Below are 27,506 nucleotides of genomic sequence, written 5' to 3'. Positions count from 1 at the left end.
AGGACAGTGAGGGCTACACAGAGAAACCCTGTCTTAAAAAATAGAGGAGATTTAGGCCCAGGGGTCCCACTCAAACTATGGCACCAGCCAAGGACAATACAGGCTGTAAACTCTAAACCCCTACCCAGATCCAGCCAATGGACAGGACATTCTCCACAGTTGAGTGGAGAGTGGGGTATGACTTCACACGTACTCTGGTGCCTCATATTTGACCACGTCTCCTGGATGAGGAGACCTTGTGGCACTCAGAGGAAGGACAGCAGGCTACCAAGAAGAGACTTAATACTCTATGAGCATATACAGGGGGAAGAAGTCCCCCTCAGTCACAGTCATAGGGGAGGGGAGCAAGGGGAAAATGGGAGGGAGGGAGGAATGGGAGGATACAAGGAATGGGATAACCATTGAGATGTAATAAGAATTAATAAAATAAAATTAAAAATTAAAAAAAGGAAAATAGAGAAGAAGGATGAAGAGGAGGAGGAGGAGGAAGTGGAGGAGGACAAGGATAATGAGGATGATGATGAGGAGGAGGAGGAGGAGGAGGAGGAGGAGGAGGAGAAGGAGAAAGAAAGAAGATCAGTCCCAGAAAATGACATACACATGATACTCTCCACAAAGGCCAATAAACAACTAAAATTAAATAACATCTTATTTATTAAGCTATAACTACATATTCATGTTTATAGACATATCTGAACATCTAAGAGACAAAAGTGTTTTTGAGAATTTTACACATGCATATAATATATATTGACCAAATTCCTGGTACTCTAATTCTTTCTCTACGGCCCTTACCACTTTTCTTTCCCGATTTCATGTGCTCGTTCTCTATTTTTCTGAAATCCGCTGAGTACACTTGGTGCTGTCTGCACGTGCATGGATGTAGAACACTCTAGTGGAGTTGGGGTCCCCTGTGAGATCCAAACGCCCTGTCCTACCTGGCAACAGAGGCTCTGAAACGCACCAGCTCCAGCTTTAGCACTTTTGAAATGTTTCCGAGCTGTGCCACAGGTCAAATATGAAGCAATCTCAAAAGTCAACCTTCTGAGGACACAAGAAGGGACATGAGGAGTGGAAGTCAAGCAAGGAAGTCATTGTTTGATTTTTCACTCAAGGAGAGGAAGTTGGTATTTGTTTTCCCTGAGAACCGAAAGGAAAGTCTAACACCAGAGACAGTTCAAATGCCTCCAAAAGGAGCAGAGGGCAAGTGTAAGACTCTGTTGAGAGGCTAAACGAAATATACAGACGAACCTGCCCAAGGCTTGGCCTCATGGTTGGGTAGAGGCAGGAAGGGGCTCAAAGAGGCTTTTCCTACCACTCACCACACAAACATCATTCTCTTCTGCCTCAGGCTGCAGATTCTCCCTAACCATTCAACCCTCGGAAAGTTAACACCTCATTAGCCCAGGCCACATTTTAGTGACTTCAAAGGACTTCACCATCAAGTGGCTTGAGATAAGGTCAGTCTACTAGCACTAAATCAAAGGCAAGGAAGGACCAAAGCCTTGACAGTCTTGTCAAAACAGCTCAAGGACACTCAACTTGCCCTCTATCCCACAGCTGCCAACCAGGGAAGCTGATTAGTCTTCCACTCTCTGGGCGGCACATTTCCAGGGGGTGGGGTGGGGACTTTTCTCAGGCAGGCCTCCAGGAAGTGGCAGGCCTCCTGGTCTTGCTACCTTCAACATTTCCCATGACACATCCTATAACCCTTACTGTCAGCTTCAGCCAAGTTCACCACTCTGTACATCAATGATAGTCAAATGTCCCATACTCCTTTGAGGCTGCAGGAGGTGACTAGGCTTTGACTATATCCTGGCATGATCAGACTCTGTTCATTTCTCTTTCGACGTCTCTTATACTTCTCTCTCTCTCTCTCTCTCTCTCTCTCTCTCTCTCTCTCTCTCTCTCTCTCTCTCTCTCTCTCTCTCTCTGCCCACCCCCATACTCTAGCTCCTCCACACCAAAAGGCTACAAGGCTGCTGTTTCCAGATTCTCCATCAACAGTGACGGTTGTTAAATTTAGACTCTGAGTAGATCCTGGCTCACCCAACATAGAATGTATACAACTTATATCGATATCAGATTGGCACCAAAATAATCTTCTTTGGATAGAACCCAGTGATTTTTATTTTCATAAGCTTCCCTAAGTATATTTGAGTGTAGAAATGCTCAATGGACACTTAAGAGAAATAAAAGTTCCTCGTCTCTGAATGAGAAATGTGAACTCTTGAGTATTATCACAAAGAAATGGAAGGCAGTTGCCAGGAAATATATTTGTTAGAATAGCAATGTGACCTGCTCAAAACAACAAAAGTCAAAATTCCAGCCATGACAATGAATGAGTGCTGCTATATAGCATCATTCTGCCAAGGACTGGCTGCAGAACCTTCTATATACAAACTAGTTCTTATGACAAGTCCTTAAGATGGGTTTGAAATTTTCACTTTATATACAAGGAAACTGAAAAGAGAGACGAACTGGGTAACTGGTCCAATGTTACTCACAGAAACAGTAAGTAAACTAGACAGTCTGATGGTAGATTTGATGTTCTTAACCATACCACCTCGATGAAGCCTTCTTTTGGAGCAAAGGCATACATTTTAACTTGATGTACAAAGGACATGATGGCTTTGACAACTGTTATTTATTCTCCCCACCCCCACCACTACTCCCCAACCATATAAACTAAGATAGGGAATTATCTACTTCTCTGCAAGTTGATCAGCACTGGAATCTACCTCCATGCCTCCCAGACCACAACATACTCACTTAGTAAATATGTATAGAGCATCTCATTATGACAACCACTAACAGGAAAATACAAATGGTGTCTTGCTGTCATGAACTTTAAAACCTTATATTCACCACACCCCAAAAGCTAATTTCTAGGATATAGAAATTTGCTTTAAGTCATTATTGTTTCAAGGACTCAGGGCCACTGCTATTGGTGTTTAACTCACTGCATAATAAGCTAAATAGACTTCCTAATATCTCACTGAGAATGGCACAATACTGGACAAAATGTAGGCATTTGTCGACTGATGTAAACCTATTTCAGAAGAAAAGGACATGGCTATAAAAAAAAATCGAAAAGAGAAAACAAAATCAACACACTCATTTCCAATCAATCAAATATAGTTGTTAAAGAGATCTTCCACCGAAAAAGTCCTGCATAAAATATTGTTTGAATTATTTTTAAATACTTGGCACTATTGGTAGATGAAAGAATAGCGTAGTTAAAGAGCACTTGCCTCGCATGCACAAAGCCAGGGGATGAATCCACAGTATCCCCCAAAATCTGAAACACAAGGAGTTTTCTAGCTGTTTTCACCAAGAAAAACCAGGACCCCCGTGAAATAATTCAGTTTTCCAGTTTTTCATACTGAGACCTGGGGAATGGACAAATATTTTGCAGAGAATCTAAGAGAAGTAATCTTCACAAAGCTGAGACCCCCCCAAAGAACTACCCTTCAGTATAGAGATACACAAAAAAATGCAAATCACCCCTCCATTTACAGTAAGAAGGGAAACCCAGTCTCTCCCTCTCTCCCTCTCTTTGTTTATTTGGTTGGTTGGTTTGTTTTATTTTTTTGAGACAGTGTTTCTCTGAGTAGCCTTGGCTATCCTGGAACTCACTCTGTAGACCAGACTGGCCTCAAACTCACAGAGATCCGGTTGCTTTTGAGTGCTGTGATTAGAGGCGTGCACCACCACAACCCATCTTCCCAGCCTCATATTTTAATGCTGAGTTAGGTCAGTAGGAGCGAATGAGGCTGCTCACCTAACACCTTAAAAGCACAAGGAGCCTCCCAATCTGAATATGCACTACGTGGGTAATCCAAACACTGTAGAGTGAGAGTTTCCTATGGTATATCTCCAAACTAATAGCTCGCACATGACTAGCAAGAACAAAGACAAGTGCTCTATTGCTCCTGCAGGCCAGAAAAGGGCACCAGATCCAGATCTCCCTATACATGATTATGAGTCACCATGTGGTGGCTGAGAATTGAACTCAAGATCTCTGAGAGAACAGCCAGTGCTCTTCACCTCTGAGCCATCTCTCCAGTCTCTGACAAGTCCTCTCTTGAGAGACTCAACACCCCAAAAATCCCCACAAAGAAAGATCCTATAGAAAATAAGACACAGTAAAACAACAACGCTATTTAAATACAAAACCTACACACAAACAAACAAGCTAAGGATCACGTCAGGACCAGATATGCTAGACTTATATACCATTTGATGTTCTAACATTTAAATGTAGTAATTGAAATAAAAACTCAATAGGTGAACTGCTAAGTAGGTACAAGTAAAGAAATAGGAGCTGGACTGTAAATGCTGGACTATGATCTAAAATGCAGTACAGGAAGGCAAAGAAGTGAAAGATAAGACAAAGAGCTGGAAAAACAGGAGTGAATAATGTACCTCAAAATATTGTTCCAGAAGAGAATGGCCAGACTTGAAGGTATTACAGCCTAGACCGTTCAGAAACAGTGTAAAAGACATGTACACAGAGACATAAACAGCTCAGAGGAGCCAAGAGTAGAGTATGGTAATCTCGTGTATGCCATAGCCTGAGTTTCAAGGGGTTGGGGGAAGGAGGAGAAAAGGAGAAATGAGGGAAGGAGAAACAGGAAAGAGAAAACTCAATAGAATGACAAAAATTGAACATCAAACCATATCATAGTAAAACTGCAGAACATCCAACACTGAGAATTTCTTTAAAGTGACCCAAAAGAGCCAGTGCACAGAGGCGCATGCCTATGATTCAAAGTGTAAAAACCACAAAATAGGAAACTTAGAACTTAATTATAAGAGGGAAATATGAACCTAGAAAAAAATGAAGCAATGAAAAAGACTTCAAGATAGCTGAGCCATGTTGGTGCATGCCTTTAATCCCAGCCCTTGGAAGGCAGAGGCAGATGGATTCCTGAGTTAGAGGCCAGCCTGGTCTACAGAACAAGTTCCAGGACAGCCAGAGACACACAAAGCAGCCCTGTCTCAGAAAACAAAACAAAACAAAATGAAAAGAAAAAGAAAAACAGAAAGAAAAAGACTTCAAGAATGTATATAAATACATACATACACAAAAAGCAGCTAAGAGTTTGCCATCAGCAAACCATCACCAAAGAAGATTCTAGCACTATACTTTAAGTAAGCCTAAAGTAATGCCAGAAAAGTCTTAGATGCAGTAAGATGTGCCAAACGTATTAGTTTCTCATGACTAACTACATTACTAGGACTGAGCTACTTGATATAGAAAAAATTAGGCACCTAATTTAGTGTTGACCTTCTTGCTCCAGAGTCATAAGAATTCAACATGGGCACAATAGTGTCAATTATTTATTTTCGAAGGGTTCTACACCTACAACATCACAGCCAGATAAAATTTCCACTATCCCAATGTATCACAAAGATTAAGGTTCAGTACCTAAAGCCTTGGTTTAGGAAAGGAAGCGCTCCAAACCATATCTGAATCACAGTAATGAGTAAAAACAGGAACAAATCTGTGGGTTAATTAAATGAACACTGATTATATGAAATACTGCAATGCTTTTTGAAAAGAAAAGCTAAAAAGAAAAAGCTAAAACTATACAAAATAAAACTATTTGCCAAAACAAACATCTAAGTTGAGGGTGGCTAGTTAAGTATTCTGGGGTCTACATGTAAATAAGTAAGATTATATTCCTACTTAATGTACACTGCTAGGGACATATCCAAAAGAGACAAAAATCAAAACCAAAACCTCAAAAAAAAAAAGTCTATCCCCAAAAGTTTACAATAAGCCGGAAGCCAGGCATGGTAGTATATACCTTTAATCCCAGCACTCAGGGAGGCAGAGGCAGTCAAATCACAAACAAACAAATAAAACCAAAAACCTCCAAAAGGTTACCATAGTTACAGCTGCATTCTTTCCAATAGCCTAAAGTAGAAGTAATGAAGATGCCCTCCAACTGGTGAATGAAAAGACAGGGTATATTCATACACATATATTGAATTCATATATATCAATATAATTGAATGTTATTAATAAGTAAAAAGAATGAACCTTGAGAAGTGCATGCTGAGTGAAAGAAGGACAGAACAAAAGGGCAAATACTACATGGCCACATTTGTGCACAGTGCACCGAACAGGCAGACCTACAGAGGCAGAAAACAGACCAATTGTTGCTTAAGCTTGTAAGAGATTCTAGAGCCCAGATCCACCTGTCATAAAGTTCTTCTTGTAGTTTTCCAGGACCCTGTGGGTCCTACTATTTCCCCTTTCTTCCATGCTACTCTCACCTAAAGTCTCAATAGGATGTCCTCTCCTCTGACCCACTTTCCTGGTAAGTAAAGTTTTTCATGGGACGTATCCCTTGGACTAGTGTCTTGATATAAGTGAGTATATACCGTTTGTCTCTTTTTGCTTCTGGGTGAACTCACTCATTATGATAATTTCTAGATCAATCCATTTATCCACAAATTTCGGGAATTCCTTGTTTTTAATAGCTGAGTAGTATTCCATAGTGTAAATGTGCCACAGTTTCTTCTCAAACTAAGGCACCAGCCAAGGAGAATATAGGCAGTAAACTTTGAACCCCTACCAAGACCTAGCCGACGAACAGGATATTCTCCACCGGTGAGTGGAGAGTGAGATCTGACTCTCACACGAACTCTGGTGCCCCTTTTCTGACCACGTCCCCTGGATGGGGAGACCTGGCGGCACTCAGAGGAAGGATAGCAAGTTACCAAGAAGAGACTTGATACTCTGAGAGCATATATAGGGGGAGGAGGTCTCCCTCAATCACAGACATAGGGGAGGGGAGAATGGGGAAGTGGCAGGGAGAGAGGAAAAGAGGAAACAAGGGAAGGGCTAACAATCGAGATGTAATATGAATAAATTAATAAAAATAAATGAATAAAAAATAAAATAAATAAAATTTAAAAAAAGAGATTCTAGAGCACTATAGAAGCACTAGCTAAAGGAAATAGGTTTCTTTAAGGTTGATGCAAATGTCCCAAGATGTATTGTGATTTGCCTGTTCAAATGAAAATAAAGGGATAGATTTTGCTGTGTGAATTTTATCTTAATAAAGCAGTTACTTAGAAAGTGTTATAAAGGACTGGCAAGAAGGTCCAGCAGGTGAAGTTATAAAGGCACTTGCCACCAGGCCTGATGGCCAGAGATTAATCCCCCCAAATCTTCCATGGTGGAAGGACAGCACTGACTCCCACAAGTGGTCCTCTGACCTCTACTTGCACACCAATGCATGTACATGTACACGCACATACACACACCGCAAATACGTCAATTTATTTAAAGAGCCTATACCCATGAAATAAGGGGAAAAAGACACAGCTACAAAGGAAACAAAAAGAAAATAAATCCTAACATGTGGCTCATAACCTAAACTAAAATGTAGTAGTCCATGTGTGACACAGTAGTCACATCAGCTTCTTAAACTGTAGTGGACCATGCCTTTAATCCCAGAACATGGGAGGCAGAGGCAGGCAGATCTGAGTTCAAGGCCAGCCTGGTCTACAGAGTAGGTTCCAGGACAGTCAGGGCTATACAAACCCTGTCTCGAAAAATCAAAACATCACTCTTTATTTTTATTTCTATGTTGGGGGAAAGGTGTTTAAATACAAGTGCAGGGTCTCCTTTATAGGGAGGCCTGGTGGCACTCAGAGGAAGGATAACAGGTCACCAAGAAGAGACTCGATACCCTATGAGCATATAAAGGGGGAGGAGGTCCCCCTCAGTCACAGTCATAGGGGAGGGGAGTAGGGGGGAAGCGGAAGGGAGGGAGGAATGGGAGGATACAAGGGATGGGATAACAATTGAGATGTAATATGAATAAATTAATAAAAAAAATACAAGTGCAGGTGCCCTTGGAGGCCAGAAGATGGCATCAGAACCCCTGCAGCTGGAATTACTGGTGTTTATGAGCAGTCTAATATGAGCAATAAGCATTCTTAACCATAGATCCATATCCAGTATATGTGAGAGAGAGACAGACAGACAGACAGACAGAGACACAGAGACACAGAGACACAGAAAGAGACAGAGACACAGAGAGAGAGTGAGACAGAGACACAGAGACCGAGGGAGATCATGATGTTTATACTCCTAGACTAAAGCTGCTGATACTTTGGTCAATGGAACAGTAGGCAATGGGGGTTGCAGAGGCTCATAAATGCTCAAAGTGATGAGTGGTACTTAAATGGTTAGCTCAAGAGATGATTCAGGGGCTAAAAGCACATATTGTACAAGCATGAGGACATGAATTCAGACCCCAAGCATCTACACAAAAAAACTGGGCATGACTGCACATGCCTGTACCCCCAAGTATTGGAAGACACAAATAGATTGACTCCTGTAGCTCCACAGCCAAGCCGACTGAAAAAGTGAAGTTCTGGTTCAAGGAGAGAATCTGTCTCAAGGAAACAGGCAGAGAGATGATAAAGATGTCTGGCCTTCACATGTATACACTGAGGTGCACACCCACACACTCATGTGCATACACTACACGTACAGCATACACACACCAGCACCACTACTTTTTTAAAGCTCGGCCCCAAATGCCACATCTATCTTACCCTCCTCCAATGCCTAGAGAACATCACAGAAGAAAGGGCAGGGAGAGTGTAGGAACTGGAGGAAAGTGGCATGGTATAGAACGCTGTCTTCTGGGCATGACATGGCCATTGTAGTTTTATGAGCAGGCTCTTTTGTGTGTGTTCGCATATGGAGCTAGTATAGTCCACGTCCTACCTACCTACCATCTTCATTTACAGAGCTTATATATTACAGTTTGGATATAAAATGGGCTCTAAAAGCTCATGAGTTGAACGCTTTGGTCCCCAGCAGGTAGGTTCAAATCATTGAGAAGTGACCAGGTCCAGAAGGCTCTATTATAATGAATGGATTCATCTACTATGGATTCATAACAGATAAGGCAATTCTGGGATGTGAGGACTAGTTAGAAGACATGGTCACTGGGTATACACCCTGGAGAGATACCCTGATACCAGCCTCTTCCTTCTTTCCTCCCTCCGATCTTTTGTTTCTTGGTCACCACAAACGACTCTGCTCTACCATGCCTCTCGGCCACAGTACCCTCCCTTATCACAAGTTCAGAAAGCAATGGACAGAGTGAAGCACAGGCCAAAACCATGAGACAAACTAAATCTTTTCTCCTTTTAAACTGCTTCTCTTGGGTATTTGTCATACCAACAGAAGAGTAAAATACCATAGTAAAGACTATATATAACTTAGGACCTCTTAGAAGCTACCACATTTTAACATGGCATCCTCCCTCCAGTTAGTAGATGATTCCTCAAATCAGTAGAGACTCACAGCTCTTACATTCTAAAGGAAAAACAGTAATTCTATCGCCAATGAGTTTTCTCAATGGCAGCAGCCATGAAGGTATGAATCAAGGGTAGAAAGGGAGCATGGCTTCATTAAATCTCTGGCTAACTTGTTCTGTAAGGGTCTAGTCTTCAGGCTGGAAACAATACAGGGCCCATCCCTTCCACCCAGCTATAGATAGATAACTTCTGTCATGGTTACAGGTGACTTATATCCTAGTTCAGAGACTTAGAAATGGCAGGTGCATACAGTGAATGTGTCACGGGGCACGGATGGGAGTCACACAGTTGTTTCAATACAAAGTAAACACCCTAAAAAGTTGACCCTCTTTCAAGTTAAGCATATCTCGACTTACCCCTCCATGGGGAAGATTACATCCTCTACCCCAACATGCATAAAAAGCCATCTTTGTGGAGTTCTATATTCCTGAGATTTGTTTTTACTGTAGGTCTCAGGAAAATGGATGTGGAGATCAGTAGTTTCTACGCACTTGGAAGCTTCCATCTCGGCCAAGACAAAGCAACAGTTAAGTAAATGGTCAGCTTATGTGAAGAGCCAATAATATCAGGCAGAGCAGAGAGCTGGGAGTACCCACAGTTAGGTTTTCATCCAATTTTGGGACATTTCTTTGATAGAAGAAATAGGGATACTGCTTGGTGAATTCTCAACCCCCAGGACTCTGGTTTTTTAAGATGATTTATTTATATGTGTTTTTGCTGTGTTACTGCATCTATGTCTATGTGAGGGTTCCAAATCCCCCAGAACTGGAGATATAGACAGTTGTGAGCTGCCATATGGGTGCTGGGAAAGAAACCTAGGTCCTCTGGAAGAACAGCTAGTGCTCTTAAGCACTGAGCCATCTCTCCAGCCCCAGCCCTCTGTTCTTATGGGATGCCTCTAGAAGGTAGCCTATAGGCAGGTTAAAAGCACAGAATGTAATATCTAGATGTTACATTCAATCTCTGTCCAATAATCAAAGAGGCCGCCATCTTAGAAAACTAATTTCCTGGTCCAGATGTACATATTGAGCTTCTCTGAGCCCCCCGCTTGCCATTTTAAGCCAGCATAATTTACAATTCCCAGAAATGCTTGAGAAGCAGTGTACACACTTCTGGTGCCAAGCCTGGCCGGGTTTACAGATTTTCATTTAGCAGGTGTCTGTTGCTAAATCAGTAGCAGCTGCTAATTGCTTTTTCTCCCTCAGACCCTCAGACAGAATGAAACATCTGCTGTTCTCACTTTGGGTTAAAATCAGATACCTTATCATTTCTCCTTTGGGCTTCATTTTTATTAAAAAAGCTCTGAGCTGATGCCTAGAGCAGGCCATCTCAGTGCAAGGGGGATTTCCAAGGACAATACAGCAAAGTTAATCTGTCACAAATCTCCATGCCAGAAATCGGGGTGGCTGGAGGAGCACACTTTATGCCCATGGCCATAGAGAGAGCAGTGCCCTTTCCCTCTCTAAATAGCTCCAAGGATTGGCAGCCCCCATACCTATATGCTCCTCTCTCCTCCAGAAAAAGAGAGGGTTTTTTCTTTTTTACATATACATTCATATTGTTACACATATATACAATAAACTACCTACAGCAAGAAGAACCACGACACAATCAGCAATTACATAAATGTTACATTCATAGTGACTTGGGTATTTGTATTTGGCAGCCTTGAAGAAATCATCTTTCCTATCTTGGTGCATCTAAAATTCTGGATGTAAATCAATATCTATCATATCTTGTCATCATCAACTTAAAACATCTTTCTAGACCTAAAAACATCTTTACCCTTAAACAATTAAGCTTAATTGTAAAACTAAACTACCTGGTCTTCAACCCCACCAGAGACTTGAGAAGGAATCAAATTAATTAACCTGAGTAGACAGGAAGTGCAGGTTAGCAGCTTTGAGAGAAGTTTTCAATATCTACATCATACTGCCGTGATGAACAAGAACCCCAGGGAGGCAGGGAACCACAAACAGCAGACAAGAATGATAAAGATCCTGCTATTTCTATATCTATTTCCCAATTTATACCAGTGCTCTCTGCTAGTTTTTTTTTTTTTAGGAGGGAGTCACTTTATAAATATTTCTATTATTGTTTTCAAAAAGAATCATTTTGCTCTGCTCTACATATGACTGTTGGTTATAAATCAAAACCATTCTCAAAGGCACCTTAATGGTATCTCAAGTGTTTTATATTGCTAATAACCTTGGTTCGATAATCTTTATTGAACATTTACTACTGTGTGTGAAGCTTGCAATACATGCCTTATATCCTTTGCCTTGCTGAACAATTAACAGTGATAAGATTTTCATCATTTTACAATATGAGAATGGCTATGATGAAACTGAGGGAAAGGTCCAACTTGAGACCCATCCCATAGGACAGAGCCAACCCCTGACACTATTAATGATACTCTGCTATACTTGCAGACAGGAGCCTAGCATAACTTGTCCTCTGAGAGGCTTCATCCAGTAGCTGATAGAAACAGATGCAATGACCCACAGCCAAACATTAGGCAGCACGTGGGGAATGTTGTGGAAGAGTGGGAGGAAGGACTGAAGGATTCAGAAGTCAAGCACACTACAAGAGAACCTGCAGAATCAACTAACCTAGGCCCATGGGGGCTCACAGAGACTGAATCACCTACAAAAGAGTTTGCATACAATGGAACTAGCCCCCCTAACAACTGGGGCAGGGGCTGTCTGTGACTCTTATGCCTGCCTTTGGATCCCTTTCTCCTAACTGGGCTTCCTTGTCTGGCCTCAACAGAAGCAGAAGATGTGCCTAGTCCTACTACAACTTGATATGCCAAGGTAGTTTGATATCCAAAGGAGCCCCCCCCCTTATCTTAGGAGAAAAGAAGGGGGAATGGGACGGGGGAGGGGAGAGGGAGAGGCTGGGAGGAGAGGAGGGAAGGGGAGTTCTGATCAGGCTGTAAAATAAATAAATAACAAAAAAACTAAGAAGAAAGCCCAGAACAGGAACCTGGATAGATTGAAAGCATGTGTTCTGCTGAATAGACATTTGATGATATTAAGAAGTTATTATTATAAGTATGATTATGGCATTATAATGTGTGCATCCTCACATTTTAGAGATATTTGACAAAATGTTTTCAGTTCAAATTGCATGATTTTTTCAAAATATTCAGGGATAGATATTTATGTTGGTTAAAGGTAGACTTGAGGGAGACTGAAGTATACTAATAAAACGAAACATGAGCCGAGAGTTGACAGTAGTCAGAATCAGGTGACAGATGCACAAGAATACATCCTCTCCCCTTTTACAAATACTTTTCATTTTCTATAATGTAAATCTTCCAACATAAAGTAATGATAAAGAAGTGTTAAATATCCTATTGGATCACTACATATCATATGTGTGTGTTAAAAGATCAGTGTACCTCAGAAACATATATAATTATGTGACAATAGAAAAGAATTTCTTTTTTCTTTTCTTTTCTTTCTTTCTTTCTTTTTTCTTTCTATTCTTTTCTTTTTTCTTTTTAGGCAATAGCTCTCTATACAAACCTAGCTGTACTGGAACTCACTCTATAGACCGGGCTGGCCTCAAACTCGCAGAGATCTATCTATCTGCCTCTCTCTCTCCAGTGCTGGAATTAAAAGCATGGAACACCACACCTGGCTGAAATTTTGTAAATATTTGAGATGTAAATGCTCTTAACACCAATTTGACCATTACACATCACTAGGGCACATTCATACAATTAAAATACTAATAAAAACCTACAGATAGACAACACTACATACACAGATCCATGCTTTTATCTGTATAGCTTTCTAGGGCCTCCTGGCTTCACACATTTCTCTGCCCAAAACTTCTTCCCTGAGTCAGCTTCTTGGACCTTACTCACCCTGCCAGGAAGTCTTTTCCATTGGTGCCCAAGCAGCACTAGGATTGGGAAGGGACTTATCTTCTGTTTGACTTTCTAAGGCCTTGGTTTGTACTCAAGTCTCAAGTCACTTGGCTCTAAGTCTTAGATGTATAGAGCAGAGCATCTCACCCAACACTTACACAACAGGGGACATAGAACAGCACTCATCTGGGAGTGCTGATGTAAGAGCAAGCATTTGCTGGCTATACATCACGTGTGATTTGGAGCTATGTTACCCAAAGTCTCATTAGTCCAAGGCTTAGTTACCAGACAATGACTGTATTGGGAGTTTGTGGAATCTTTAGGAGGCAGGTCAAAAGCAGTGGTTCTTAATGTGGGTTGTGGCCCCTTTGGGGGGATCAAAAGACTCTTTCACAGGAGAAAGACAACCTGAATATCAGATATTTCCATTACGATTCATAACAGTGGCAAAATTACAGTTCTGAAGCATCAATGAAAATAATTTTGTGGTTGAGGAGTCACAACAACATGAAGATCTGTATTAATTGGTCATAGCAATAGAACAGTTGAGAACCACTGGCCTAAAAGAAGGAAGTTAGGTCATTGAAGGCCAGCACTTAGAGAAAATATTAGGACCTCTTCCCTTCTTTTCCTCCTCCACCTCCTCTTATTCTTCTTCATATCCCCTTCTCCTCTCCTCTCTGTCCCTTTCCTAGCTACAAAATCAGTGTGAAAATTGAGCTGTATTTCTATAGAGTAGTAGTGAGTACTTTAAAATAAAGTTAAGAATTGCACTTAGGGGCTGGAGAGATGCTCAGTGGTTAAGAGCACTGGCTGCTCATCCAAAGTTCTAAGTTCAATTCCCAACAACCATCTATAATGAGATCTGATTCCCTCTTCTATTGATGCTCTCTTCTGTCATGCAGGCATGCATGCAATAGAGTGCTTATATACATAAACGAATAATCTAAAAAAGAATTACATACATGTGCCAGGTGGTAGTGGCACATGCCTTTAATTCTAGCACTTGGGAGGCAGAGGCATCTAGATCTCTGAGTTTAAGGCTAGCCTGCTCTACAGGGTGAGTTCTAGAATAACCAGGGATACACAGAGAAACCCTGTCTCAAAAACAAAAAAACCAACAAAGAAACAAAAATTGCATTTACCAAAAAGCTGGGCATGATGGTACATGCCTTTAGTCCAAACACTGAGGAGGTAGAGTCAGGTAGATTTCTGTGAGGTCAAAGCTAGTCTGGCCTACATAGAAAGTTCCAGGACAGCCAAGACTATATAGAGAAACCCTGTCTCAAAAAACAAACAAAAAGAATAAAATGCATAGGAACAAATTTAAGAAAAGAAATGTATAGCCTATACTAGGTAACCACAAAATATCACTGAAAAAAAAACTGAATGTCTAGACAGCCAGTGTTTATGGACTGGGCGGTTTAATATTGTAAAGATGTACAAACTTCCCTAACTAATCTACATTCAATGCACTCTCTATCAAAATCTCTATTGACTGCTTTGCAAAATACATGGTAAAGCAAGGGTCCCAGAAAAGCAAAAACCATCTTGGAAAACACATATGTCTCAGTGTTTGATCCTTCCACTACAAGGAATGGTGATGTGAGTCTGTAATCTAAGCACATGGACTAAATTTTCTGGGCCAGCTTGCGCTACATGAGAGACTGACTCAAAAAGAAAACAACATAATACTTCTTACAATGCTATAGTGATTGACCCAGTATAGTGCATTTATACCAGTCAAGACATAGATAAACAGGACAGAACTGAGGATTCTGAAATAAACCTGATATCTATTTTTGGATGACTTTTGACATAGATAGCAGTGTAAAGGCAATCATTTCAACAAATGGCCCAAAGATGACTGGATGTCAACATATTTTTAAAAATCATTTTAGACTGACAACGCACCATAGTTAAAACTTCACTCAAGAATTATCTAGACACCAGTATAAGAGCTAACCTATGAGGCTCTTAAATATCCCCTCTTCATTATCTTAACAAATATGTTTCACATGCTATCCCCCAAAGTAAAAGCAACCAAATCAAAAGTAGAGATATTAGAGTTTTTCAAATTTTTTAAAAAATATGTGCTTAAAAAAACCAGCCAAATCAAAAAACAAACAAACAAACAAACAAACAAAAACAAAAACAAAAAAAACCCACAACCAAATCAAAAGCAAGTACTTTCTTGAAATTAAAAAAAAAAAATGTATAGTTCAAAGGACATAGTCAAGAAAATGCAAAGACAGCACATGCGATGGCGAAGCCCTGCAATCCTAGCACTTGGGAAATGGAGATGGAGGCAGCAGCACGAGGTCAGTGCCAGTCTGCTCTACATGGCGATGTCAAGGAGACCTAAGATATTGTCTCAAAAATTAGGAACAAAACAAGCTACCAAAAAGAAAATGAAAAAAAAAAAACCCACAACCAACAGAATGAGAAAGATAGTTCTAATCATATGTCTGCTATGAGTCTAATATCTAGAGAGAATTCTTAAAGCTGATTAGTAACAAGCAGCTTAATTAAAAATGGAACGGAATTTGAAAATCACCCCCCAAAGGTATAGAAGTAGCTAAAAGTGCATAAAAAGGCACTCAACATCATTTAGCTTAACAAGGAAATCAAAGTCACAATAAAATTCCTCATCACATCTTTAAGGCTCTAATGGAAGGGACAAGAAAGGTGTAAGGATGTCTAGAACTTGGAAATGCTTCATTGTTGGTGAGGATATTAGCTGGTATAGTCACCTTACAAAGTAGCCTGGCAGGTTCCTCCAAGGCCTAGACAGGGTTACTTTATGAGTCAGCAATCCAACTTCAAGGTATATACCTAAACAAACATACATTCTTAAACAAATGTGCACAGTAGTGTCAGTCATACTAGCCCAAAGGAAAAAAAACAACAACAATGCCTGAATAGTGAAATAAAACCTCACATATCCTGCAAAGAGATATTATATGCTCCTAAATATGAAGTACTAATCCATGCTGCAGCATGAATGAACCCCCAAAGCATGCCCAATGAAAACACAAAACATGAGGCGGGTGTGGTGGCACCCGCCTTTAATTCCAGCACTCTGGGAGGCAGAGGCAGGTGGATCTCTGTGAGTTCGAGGCCAGCCTGGTCTACAAAGTGAGTCCTGGACAGCCAGGGCTGTTACACAGAGAAACCCTGTCTCTAGAAACCAAAAACCTAAAAACAAAAACAAAAACAAACCACCAAAACATTATAAGATTTAATATATATGTGCCCAGTATAGGCAAACCCATAGAGACTGAAAGTTGATTACTAAATGCCAGAGGCTGAAGATGTGGAAAGGCCCAAATGACAGGGCTTAGTTTGGGGACAGGTGATGAAAAAGATCTAAAATCAAATAATTGTGATGGCTGCACAAGCCTGAATATACGGAAAGCCACTTTTAATATATTAATAGGTACTTTAAAAGGACACATTTGTTATATGTAAGTTGAATTTCAATTAATTCCCTGCTCCAAAAATATTACTCAGCAATAACAGGAAGCCAAGGAGTCCTTTCCACACTACTTTTAACTTTCCAAAGTTCTTTCTTGTCTACCCATTGTTCTTTTCTTATGTCTAATAGTTTTTTTCTCTATGCCATGTCTATGAGGTACGGAGAACAGTTATCAACAATCCTCCTTGGTGATGAAATGTTCCAAAGGCCCAAGTTCCATCCAAGACAAACTGGGACTAGAACAACACAGATGCCCTGGCTGCTCACTGGTATGGCCACTGGTCCTTTGTACTCAAGACGAGAAGAAAGTGACTTGAAAAATAAGACTTTTATTACACAAAGAAACATCTCTTATCTACGTGTGGTGGCATATGGCTAGTATCCCAGCACTTGAAAGGTATGGGGGGGGTTGGAGTCCAAGGTCTTCTGTGGCTAAATAGTGAGTTTTGGACCAATCTAGGATATGTCAGACCCTATGTAGCCTCTTAAAAAAAATCAACATTTAGAATAGTAGTTCAAGGTAAAGAACAAAGATGCCGGGGAGGACTGTGTTCTACAGAGCCTAGGCAAGCTACCAAGAAGCAGGCTGACACGTGACTCCCACTGTGCCGGGCTCTGAATAGGCTTCTCAGGCTGTGGCTGGGGCCAACTCACTTACAGATAGGTCTGATAGGTCTATCTATTTTGGTTTAGAGATAGGAGAGGAGGGAAGGAGGGAGGGAAGGAGAAAGAGGGGAAGGGGAGAGAGGACAGACAGACAGACAGACAGAGGCCAAGAGATCGAAAAACAGGAGTAAGCCTAATTTACCTGTCAGGAGGGAAGGAAAGGGGTAGGGCTAGCCAGTTCCCTAATCAAACATACTGCCATGTCCCTGAACCAAATGCGAAACATAAAAGTAGTGTTCATCAGTGAGAACAAGAATGCCTGCCAAGGAATTTTAATCTCCCTCAGCAAGGCGAAATCAGAAACAAAGCCCCCTTCATGATGCGGAGCAACTCCGGGAGCTGAGGCCAAAGCTCTGCAGAATAACATAAAATTAAAAAAATAAAAATAAAAAATGGCACACTTAACAGGAGCCCACCTCAAAATTTCTGGGATAGTATTAGCAGTAGTAGCAGCCCCACCCCATGGGGTGCTTCCTGTGGGGTAGGGTAGGCCCAGCTAAGTCTGTGCCTCACAAGATCATTCATCACAGCATAACTTACAGATAAGCTAATGAGGGCAGTGAAGTCACTACCTTACTCAAGGTCATGTGGCTGTACACACACACACACACACACACACAGAGAGAGAGAGAGAGAGAGAGAGAGAGAGAGAGAGAGATGAGGAGAGAGGAGGGGTGCAGAGGAGCGAGAGAGAGAGAGAGGAGAGAGCGGAGGGAGGCGAGAGAGAGAGAGAGAGAGAGAGAGAGAGAGAGAGAGAGAGAGAGAGAGATGAACTGACTAGAAATCCACACACAGGCTGGCTCCAAAGGGGGCACTTGTGACCGCTTGTCATCTACAGAAGGGGGGAGAGGCCCTTCCAATGCATGCAGCAAACAATATTAGCAGTCATTACTGGCCCATAATTTCAGTTTGATTTGGGTATTTTTGTGTATTTTCCTCACTGTAAATATGTTATGCTTCTAGAAAAAAAGTCACAAATACAAGCCAGGTAGCCCAGGCCTATAATGCTAGCAACTCAGAATGTTGAAGCAAGAGGGTCTCAAATTGAAGCCTACCTGGTGTACTGAGTGAAACCCTATTACAAAATGAACCGGAGAAAGACAAACAGGGAAATCAAATAGGATGTAGCTTAAAGGGTCACTGCCTATTAGGAAGGATGCCTGCACTTTCCCAGTATAAATGAAGTTTAGTCTCTGACACATCCATATACATAGTGTGTGCGCACGCACGCGCACACGCGTGCGCGCGCGCGCGCGCGCACACACACACACACACACACACACACACACACGAGACAAAGGCCTCAGGCCTCTTGTTTTCAACCTGTGGGGGGACCATCAATGCATTTATGGTGACTTTTCTGTTTTATTGTATTGCATGCATTTTCAGGAAAAACCTTGTCCTTTGTTATAATAACAGAAATAAATAGGATTTTTAGTGGCTGAAAAGATCTTCTACCACTTTCTTCAAACCCAAGATCCTAGAACACATAAAAGGAGCCTCTGGATTTTCTCTCAATATTATTTGCTGATAGATTTCTTTTATCCTTATCTTTTTAAAAAAGTTCTCTTCGTTGTTTGAAATTTTTATACATGTATATGATCATATCTACTTCCAATTTCCTCTGCCCATCCCCACTATGTTCCTACCAATATGTTACCCCCCAATGTTGTTGGGTTTTGTTTATTTTTGATTGGGGGTTAAACATAGGGCCTCCCACATGTTAGCCAGGCATTCTACCACTGAATCAACCCTCTTCTTAATTTTTATTTTGATGCAGGTTCTCTCTAAACTGCTCAGACTAGCCTTGGACTCGAATATAATCCAAACAGGCCTTAAACTTGTGACCCTCATGCCTCAGCCCTATACAGGCCTCTGTTCCCAGGCCCTAAAGAGTCAATCATTCTTATCTGAGCTATCTGTAAGGTTCTAAGTAGGAGGGCCTGGGGGGATTGGGCAGAAAGCAAGAGACACTGCCCACCCTCACAGAGAATTGTTATGATGTATGATTCAATCCCAACCATCAAGCAGCTAATGGGAAAGAATTCAGTGTGTGCCTAATGAGATTATTGACTGCCTAGTTTTAGGTTAAAGAGAAAGTTGGAATAATGTTTACAATAAAATCTCAATTGTGCAAGAAACTTAATCTCAAATAATCCAGCAAACCAAAAAGTTATGCAAATCTTTAACAGAAGGGTATAAGCAAGAGAGAAGTGTGAAAAGCCTTTAACAAATATAGTTCTTAGAATTGGCCCCAAACCTTTTTCAACACCCCCAATGTCTCAGACACATTGCATTTATCTGATTTGATACATCATCCTTTCTAGAAAGCAAAGGCCCATTTTGCCTCAGTCACTGATTCAGCAAATCAAAGCCTCTTTTGAAATCAAGCTTTTGATATTGTAAGTATCCTCAAGAAACCAAAAGAATATTCTGCCCTCCGCTCAAGTCTAAAATCCAAACTATAACTTTTTAAAACAGTTCAATTTTGTCAGTTACATAAATAACTCTTCTAGGTCAATTAGCACATTTCAATGTGCCAATTAGCAAAGAGTGGGATTCTCAAGCCTTATTTGCATTAATGACAGCAAAGCTGTCCCAGCAGCCCACATGGGGACAAGGGGTGCCAGCAGCAAATCTGTATCCCAAGAACGCAGAGACAGTGTTTCTGAATGGAGGGGAGCACCCTAACCATACAGAAGCACTACGCCCCTCTTTTGTTGAGTCTGAGAGTGGGGAGAACTTCAAAAGGACCACCCTGAGAAACGAGGAGCTGTGAAAAGGGAGGAGGGATGAGAAAGGAAACAAATCTAACAGACCAACAAAGATCCACAATAATGGGCAATTTTGATAATGAGATAATGATACGCTGGAGGCTTCAGGCCTTGGAGAAGAAAGAAGCTGCATGAAAAGGATCATTATCAGTCATCTCATAATCTGAGTAGAACACAGAAGTCTGCAAATACAGACACAGGCCAGGCTGGTGTCTTCCATCAGGCAAAGGACTGATAGAGTGTCTTAAGCTTGTTTTCTATGGCCCCGTCTCTGCGACTCAGAACCCCTCTCACTGAAAAGAAACCGTCTTGGGAGTTAGCGGACAAAAAGGAGAACAGGCAGGGAGTGTTGAGAGTGCTACATTGGCCCAATGCCTCTTTTCAGGGTCAGATTACCAGCTTTGCAAGTAAACTTGTAATCACATCTATAACCAGCTTCCATGGTCATCGTCCATGGCTGCCATGTTTGGGTTGCTCGACCTTGCCAGAAAGTTATTTAGCCAGGCTTACAAGACATTCTTTGCAAAGACATAGGTACAGATATGGAATCCAGAATCACCATCAGGACAAAAGGTTGCTGGCTATGACAAGAGATACACAAAGTACACAGCCCATCTCTTTTCCAAGCCATGATCTACGTGGGCAGAGGAATATAACTCTAGACCATGAATCGATTGGAAAAAGATAAGGGAGGTGGTGGTCTATGCCCCTTCCTGATATTACATACCAAGATACATGCTTGGGAGTTAGGGCTCAATGGTGGAGGACTTGCCTAGCAAGTACATAGCTCCGGGTTTGATCCCTAGCACATGCATACAAAGAAGAGTATTTGTGTATTTGTTTAGGAAGAGGCTCTGCAGTTTCCTCTGGCTACTCAGTAAGGCCCGTGATGCAATTCTTAAAGCCAAAAGGAGGCTAGAAAACCTTGTCCACATCTTGTCTCACTAGCTAGCATTCATACCCAACCCTAAATCTTCATCACAGAATAGAAGATGTGGGAGTCAGGCCTGGTCTCAAGGCATGGCTCATTCTTCAGCAAAGCTCCCTACCAGTGCAGTCCTTAGGTGAATGCTCCTGCCATTAGGAACTTGGATTGGATTACCCACCATCTCCATTGCCAGACACCTACCTAGCTTTAGAACTGGCCTTCTCACCTCCACCAGGGTATGGAGCCGGGAGAGGTGGACCCTCAGGCCTAAAAGTCTCCAAGGCCCTCTGGGTGGGCCCAGAATTGGGACAGGGGTTTGGTCAGGCTTGGAAATGTGGGGCTCTCTCTATTTCCCCTGCTGTATGAATTCTGTGGAGGGATGGCATACTGTGGACCTCAGTTTGGAGTGGGCCTACTGCTCCAGGTTAGCTTGGAGACTTTGAAGCTTGAGAGCCAGGCGGGAGCTGGAAGGGAAAGCAACTCGGAGGGGGACTTCCCCTGGGTCCTGTACTATCTGTCCACCCTGGTGGAGAAGGAGAGGGTAGAGCCAAGTGAAGAGGACTGCCAAGACATGAAAGCCCTACAGAAAGAACTAGAGCACTCTGCCATGATGCTAAAGCAAAAGAAGATCACCCTGGGGTACACTCTGCCTGATGCGGGCCTCACCCTACTAGGTGTCCTCTTCGGAAAGGGTCAACCAGGTCACCATCTGCCACTTTGAGGCCCTACAGCTCAGCTTCAAGAACAAGTGTCAGCCATGGCTCATGCTGAAGACATGGGTGGAGAAAGTCAACAATAAGGAGAACCTTCAGAAGATGTACAGAGTGGAGACCCTGGTGCAGGCCGACAAGAGAAATAGGAGGATTATGAAGAACCTCATCAAAGGAACCCGGATAACATGTTACTGTACTGTCCAAAGCCCACCCTGCCTCAGATCAGCATCATTGACAAGCAGCTTGAACTCAAAAGGATATAATCTTGTGTGGGTCTGTAATTGCCAGAAGAGCAAACAATACAGCTATTCCCGATGAGAGGGTTATGAGGCTTCAGGGTCCCCTTTCCCAGGGAGGCCTCGATCCTTTCCTCTGCCCTTAGAGCAAAGTGTTGGTGCTTCAGGCTACAGAGGCACCCACTTCACCATGCTCTACTCTTAGGTACCTTTTCCTAAGGATGAAGCCTTTCCCTCTGTTCCTGTCACTGCCCTGGGCTCTTCCATACATTCAAACAGAGGCCTTAGCCCTGCCCAGGGATGTGGGGAGCAGAAGAAATAGGGGAAGGGTAGATAAAGGGAACCAGAGTACCTGAAACCTGTACCACCAAAGTTTTGGGATAAAGTTTTTCATTTACTGAGGAAGGAGTGGAAGCACAAATGTTGGGGGACAAGAAGTGATGGGAGAGGTAGCTGGAGGAAAGATGAAGTTCAGTGATGCCATAGACCATGATCATTTTGTTCTCAAATAAAGAAGCCTAGGACACTGGAAAAACAAAGAAGGAAAGAAAGAGAGAGTGAGGGGAGAGGGAGAGAGAGGGGGGGGTGATGGAAAAGAAAGGAAGGAAATGTCCCTATCAGAAGATAAGATCAGATCACATGAGCGTTGAGAACCTGACTAATCTAACCAGTGGTCCCATGATGTGTTTCCTCTGCTTGCCTTTAAGAAGCAAAAGGACACGCCACTGAAAACTAACTGCCTTGCAGATGCTTCATCCCAAGCTGGATCCTAGCTGTAAGGAGCACTTACCTGTAACTTGTTCCATTTGGGATAGGGGTCCTTCTTCTAGGCTGCCAGCTTTGAAGACAGGGAAACCCATAGAACGGAAAGTAGAGCATTTTCTAGCTAGTCTGCAAATCTTGGTGCCAAGCAGTCATCGGGCAGAAGAGCTCACATGGAAATTCACTGAAGACCTCAAATGCTTTAGCTGACTGTGGCGACTTCCTCCAACTCCTTCTGACCCTGTCTTTATGTACACCAGTGTGTGTGTGTGTGTCGTAGGATGAGTGCACTACTAATTAGTTCTTTTTCTTGCCTCCTTATTATTGCTAATGAGGAGAAAAATATTAAAGAAGATAAAGGGCCAAGAAGGAAAGGCAAAAGAGAAGTCAAAGCTGCTTTTCCTGCCTAATTGGATCATCGGATATAATCAAGAAGCTCCAGCCTTCCTGTGTCTCATTTGAAGTCAGTCTGAACTTGACCACTGCAAAGCCAACTGCCATAAAGGCCAAAGTTACTCATGGAGCCCCAACAACATGAAAGAGCCAGACCAATAATACTGATAGCAAAGACAAGTGCAGAAGGAGATATGAGCTCTGTTCACCTCTATTTTAGAAAAGAGGTATAAAATTTTACTAAAATGGCTGGAATATTTTTTTAAGCCTGAGTTTCTCTATGTAACAGCCCTGGCTATCCTGAAACTTACTCTGTTGATCAGGCCATCACCTTGAGATCCGACTATCTCCGCCTCCCCCGATTGCTGGGACCACCAACCCGGCCCCAATCATTTTTTAAAACAGCCCACCAAAGATGTTTCAGTGGCAGGAAGAGTGATACATAGTATTGATAAGCTGGTGGACTACAGTTGGCACTTATTTAGAAAGCACTGTGTGTTACTGTAACAGATCCAGGTCATGACAAGGGGTAAAAAGGAAGAGATGGGGGAGGAGGAAGAAATAAAGAGAGAAAAGAAGGAAGAAGAAAAGGGGAAAGGGTGAAGAAAAGAAACTGGGGAGATTAAAAAAAAAATCAAGGGGTATTGGGGAAGAAACAATGTTATCTGGGTAAGAAAGTGCTGGCATCATGGGTTCCACCAGATGTTCTGCAATCCCCCTTTGTATATCAACACTCTAACCTCTGGTACCTTAGACTGTGAGCACATATAGAGACAGGGATTTAAAGAAGAGATTAAGGTGAAAGTAGACTCCAGAATGTGCCCTGACCCAAAGTGATAGATGTCTTCATAAATCGTTGGCCACACTAAGAAATCGTAAGAACAGCAAACAGATGATGGCTGTCATCTTCCAAGAAAGAAGCCTAAAGAAGCCAGTCCTGCTGGCATCTTGACCTCGGAGATGATGACTGCACTTAACCTCGGAAGCTGTAAGGATCAACTAAATCCACCCATGTGAACCAGTTACAGCAGTGCCTGGCACAAAATAGGCACCCAAGCAGTGGCAGCTGAGGTCATTTCCCCCTTAATTCCAGGTAACGGGCTTAGGAAAAATCTCTGGAGACCAGGTGAGACACATCAATTGCTACTAACAATAGCGTCCGAATGAAAACCTCACCACCAGCATCCTAAATGCCCTCAAGTGTGTGAACAAGCCTCTTGGGGCTTTCACTCTCCCACTTGTACAATGGTAGGTAGTCTTAACTTCCACCAAGGGCTCAGGAGGCTACAAGGAAGCACTTCCTTGGTTTTCACCGGGAACAGAACAGCAAGTGGCAGGTGTTTAGTCAGAGCTCTGGGACGGCCAACTTCAAACCCGGAAGCACCAGCTCCATTAGTTCAGGGAATGATTTTCTGAGGTGCCCTCACCCTGGTCCTGGTCACTGAGAGAGCAGAGGAAAATTAAGACAGCTGCTCTCTGGTGGCCTGGCCTGTGTTGGGAGCTGGAATCAGGTGAAGAGAGAGATGAGCCAAGAGAGCATTGGGTCCTTTCCCAAGCCTTAGCTTGGCAGGCAGAGGACAACTTCTGCTTCGCATTCCTCACTTCATGTCACAGCTGTCATTTCACAAAGCCCAGGTGGTCCACAAAGAAGGTGCTTTGGGTTTCGTGGAGGCAAAGGTTTAGGTCATCTATGCTACCATCTAAGTAGATTCTGATGCAGTAAACCTATGGTGGGGCCTGAACCCTAATATTTCTAACAAGCAACAGCCAGTTGATGCTGCACTTTGAATTAGCCACTTAGAGTAAGTGAGTTCTGAGGGTCTACCATATGGGTTCTCTGGAACAGGCTGAGGAGGCCAGCTTTCACATCTCTTGGGTCTTTCTTTGCTTTCTAGTCAGTTGTTCTAGGAGGAGATCCTGGCAAGCCTTCTTGTTTACTTGTTACTTTGTTTTAGGTGCGAGGGATGGGCACCAAGGCCTTAAACACACACTAGGCAGACATTCTAGTACTCAGCTAAAGCCACAGCCCAGCTAGCTAATAATCTGATGAGTCAGTCCAGAACAGAGTGAGAAGGTTCAAAAATCATCACTTTAGATGAACTATCACTTTTAATTTCTACTGCTAAATCATGTAAATCTGCAGTGGCACAACTTACACTCCTGAGGACTATCTGTGGAGAGGAGAGGAGAGTCTTCAGAAGGGGCAGTGTGTGGCCTCATATTAGGACTAAGTGGCTCCAGCTCTGGTCTTTAACTACCCCTTACAATTCAGGTGACATCCTGAATGTCAGTTTCATCCACTGTGAAACTAGAGGCTGTAATACTTGTCCTATCTCCCTAACTTTAAAAAAAAAAAAAAAAAAAAAAAAAAAAAAAAAAAAAAACCTTGTAAATACAAATTTTTATACAAAAGAGGAATTTTCACTTTTAGGGTTAATCTATGATTAACATTTACATCACAAATGCATACAGCCATATTATCCATCTTTCTATGTAACATTTTCCTGGACTTTCAATAAGTGGATTGTTAATTTCTCAGAAGCCACACATGTAAGAGTCTAGAAGTCTCAGGCTGAGGGCGTGGGCCTAGATCAGCTTCATTCCGTCCTCTCTGATTTCTATATAAAGGTTTGTATTTTCTAAACCTTTGCTGTAGCATAAGTCTAGCCAACTGCCCCTGGCCCACAAGCCTCCATTAACTCTGGGCACGACTGTGTCAAGTATCAGCATTAACATATACAAATTAAAATCACACACCCATAAGGGCAACGCATTATGAGAAATGTTGGATAGCAAAGGAGTAAGCATAGCCTGACATGGACGTTGCATTTCTGGAAAAGACTACTCACCAGCCGGGTATTTACCACAGGAAACAACAATGCCAGAAGAGCTCCATTCAGCATGTGCATCTGTAACCTGGAGGAGGAAGAAGATCATTAGGTCACGAGAGAGAAGGAGATGTTTGAGGTTGAGCTAGGCCCCGTGGGAGAACTGACCCTCTGTGTAAAACAGCCCAAGAGCTCATCTACAGGCAAAGTAAGTGAAAATCAGTACATTTTAGGTTTATTACCTGAAAAGCATGCTGCCTCAGAATCCCCCAAACACTTCCTGAACACACTTCGGTTACAACACACAGCTCATTATGTGCCAAGCTCTGGGTTTCCTAAACATTCAATCTGCCCCAACCAATTGCTCTAACTGCTGCCGCATTTGAAAATGGGCGCTGCAACAGCTAGGTGCTTGTTACTACTATAAAAGCCTGTTTATTAGAATGAGGCTGTTTTTTTTTTTTAAAAAAACCACCAAAGACCTGAACAGAAAAGGCTAAGACAAGCTTGGAAGCTGTCTGTGAGGGTCTTATTGTCAACCTAACATGTAGCAGGCAAGCTTCCAAGAACACGCGGGAGGAGCTCTCTAGACTAAGGATGATTTGAGAATGCCTGTGATGGACTGTCAAAATTGACTTAGCTGAGGTAGAAAGACCCACCCTGATTGTGAGCAGGACCATTCCCTGGGCCCAGATTCCTAGACCTTATAAAATAGCCATGGAAATGGCTTAACGTATGGCTCCTTGCTTTTGGCTGTGGATGTAACATGAATTAATCATGAGCCAAACAAGCCCTTTCTCCCTTGAGTTCCTTTCATCAGTCCCTTTTAGCACAGCCACAAGAAAAGAAGAACCTAAGAGGCTCTGACCGCAGTGTGGTGCAGACTGTCTCGCTGCTGTCTCAGCGATGCCTTTAGGTGTTGTTGCACAAGGTGGGGAGGGCAAACAAGGAAACTCTGAGGCTTTCTCTGGTCTATTTTATATATGGTAGTTTGTAGCTTAAATGCCAAGCAGCTGGATGTGGTGGCACACGGCTTTACTCACAGCACTCGGGAGGCAGAGGCAGAGGCAGAGGCAGGTGGATCACTATGAGTTCGAGGCCAGCCTGGTCTACAAAGTGAGTTCAGGACAGCCAAAGCTAACACAGGGGGATCCTGTCTCAAAAAAAAAAAATTAAATTAAATTTTAAAAAAGCCAAGCAATGCTAGGGCTTTAGTTTGGGGATAGAGCACTTGGTTACCCTATACAGTACCCTGGGTCCCATCCCCAGTATTACAGAAGAGGGGAGAGGAAGGAAGGGAAGAGAAGAGGAACATTAAGCATCGATAGTGCTTCCCAGTCCCAATACCAGACTTATTAAAATGCACACTCCATACCCTTCCTCAGTCAAGAACAACTAACCCAGGGACAAAGCCTTCTTGTGAGGGCTCTGAGGAGGGATTTAAGCAGCTCTCTTCACCATTCCAGGCAAATGGTTGTTACTTGACAG

At 42.4% G+C, this 27,506-nt stretch overlaps 1 protein-coding gene and 1 pseudogene across 12 annotated transcripts in view; one reads left to right on the top strand and one right to left on the bottom strand.

Moving 5' to 3' along the window:
* Positions 1 to 27,506, bottom strand: part of Tmem164 (transmembrane protein 164) — a 158,884-nt gene that overhangs the window by 42,507 nt on the left and 88,871 nt on the right. For all 12 annotated transcript variants that reach the window (XR_007830161.1, XM_051140902.1, XM_051140891.1 and 9 more), the window contains one exon: positions 26,040 to 26,106. Coding sequence is in view for 11 of the 12 variants with exons in the window: in XM_051140891.1 (XP_050996848.1) it covers positions 26,040 to 26,106 (67 nt within the window). In the remaining variant the exon portion in view is untranslated. The remainder of the gene's footprint in view (positions 1 to 26,039; positions 26,107 to 27,506) is intronic.
* LOC127184621 (POU domain, class 5, transcription factor 1-like) lies at positions 21,325 to 22,357 on the top strand (annotated as a pseudogene).

The sequence above is a fragment of the Acomys russatus genome, chromosome X, assembly GCF_903995435.1.
Source record: "Acomys russatus chromosome X, mAcoRus1.1, whole genome shotgun sequence".
Classification (NCBI taxonomy): Eukaryota; Metazoa; Chordata; class Mammalia; order Rodentia; family Muridae; genus Acomys; species Acomys russatus.
The sequence above is the reverse complement of the archived record's forward strand: the minus strand, read 5'-3'. Positions and strand labels throughout refer to the sequence as shown.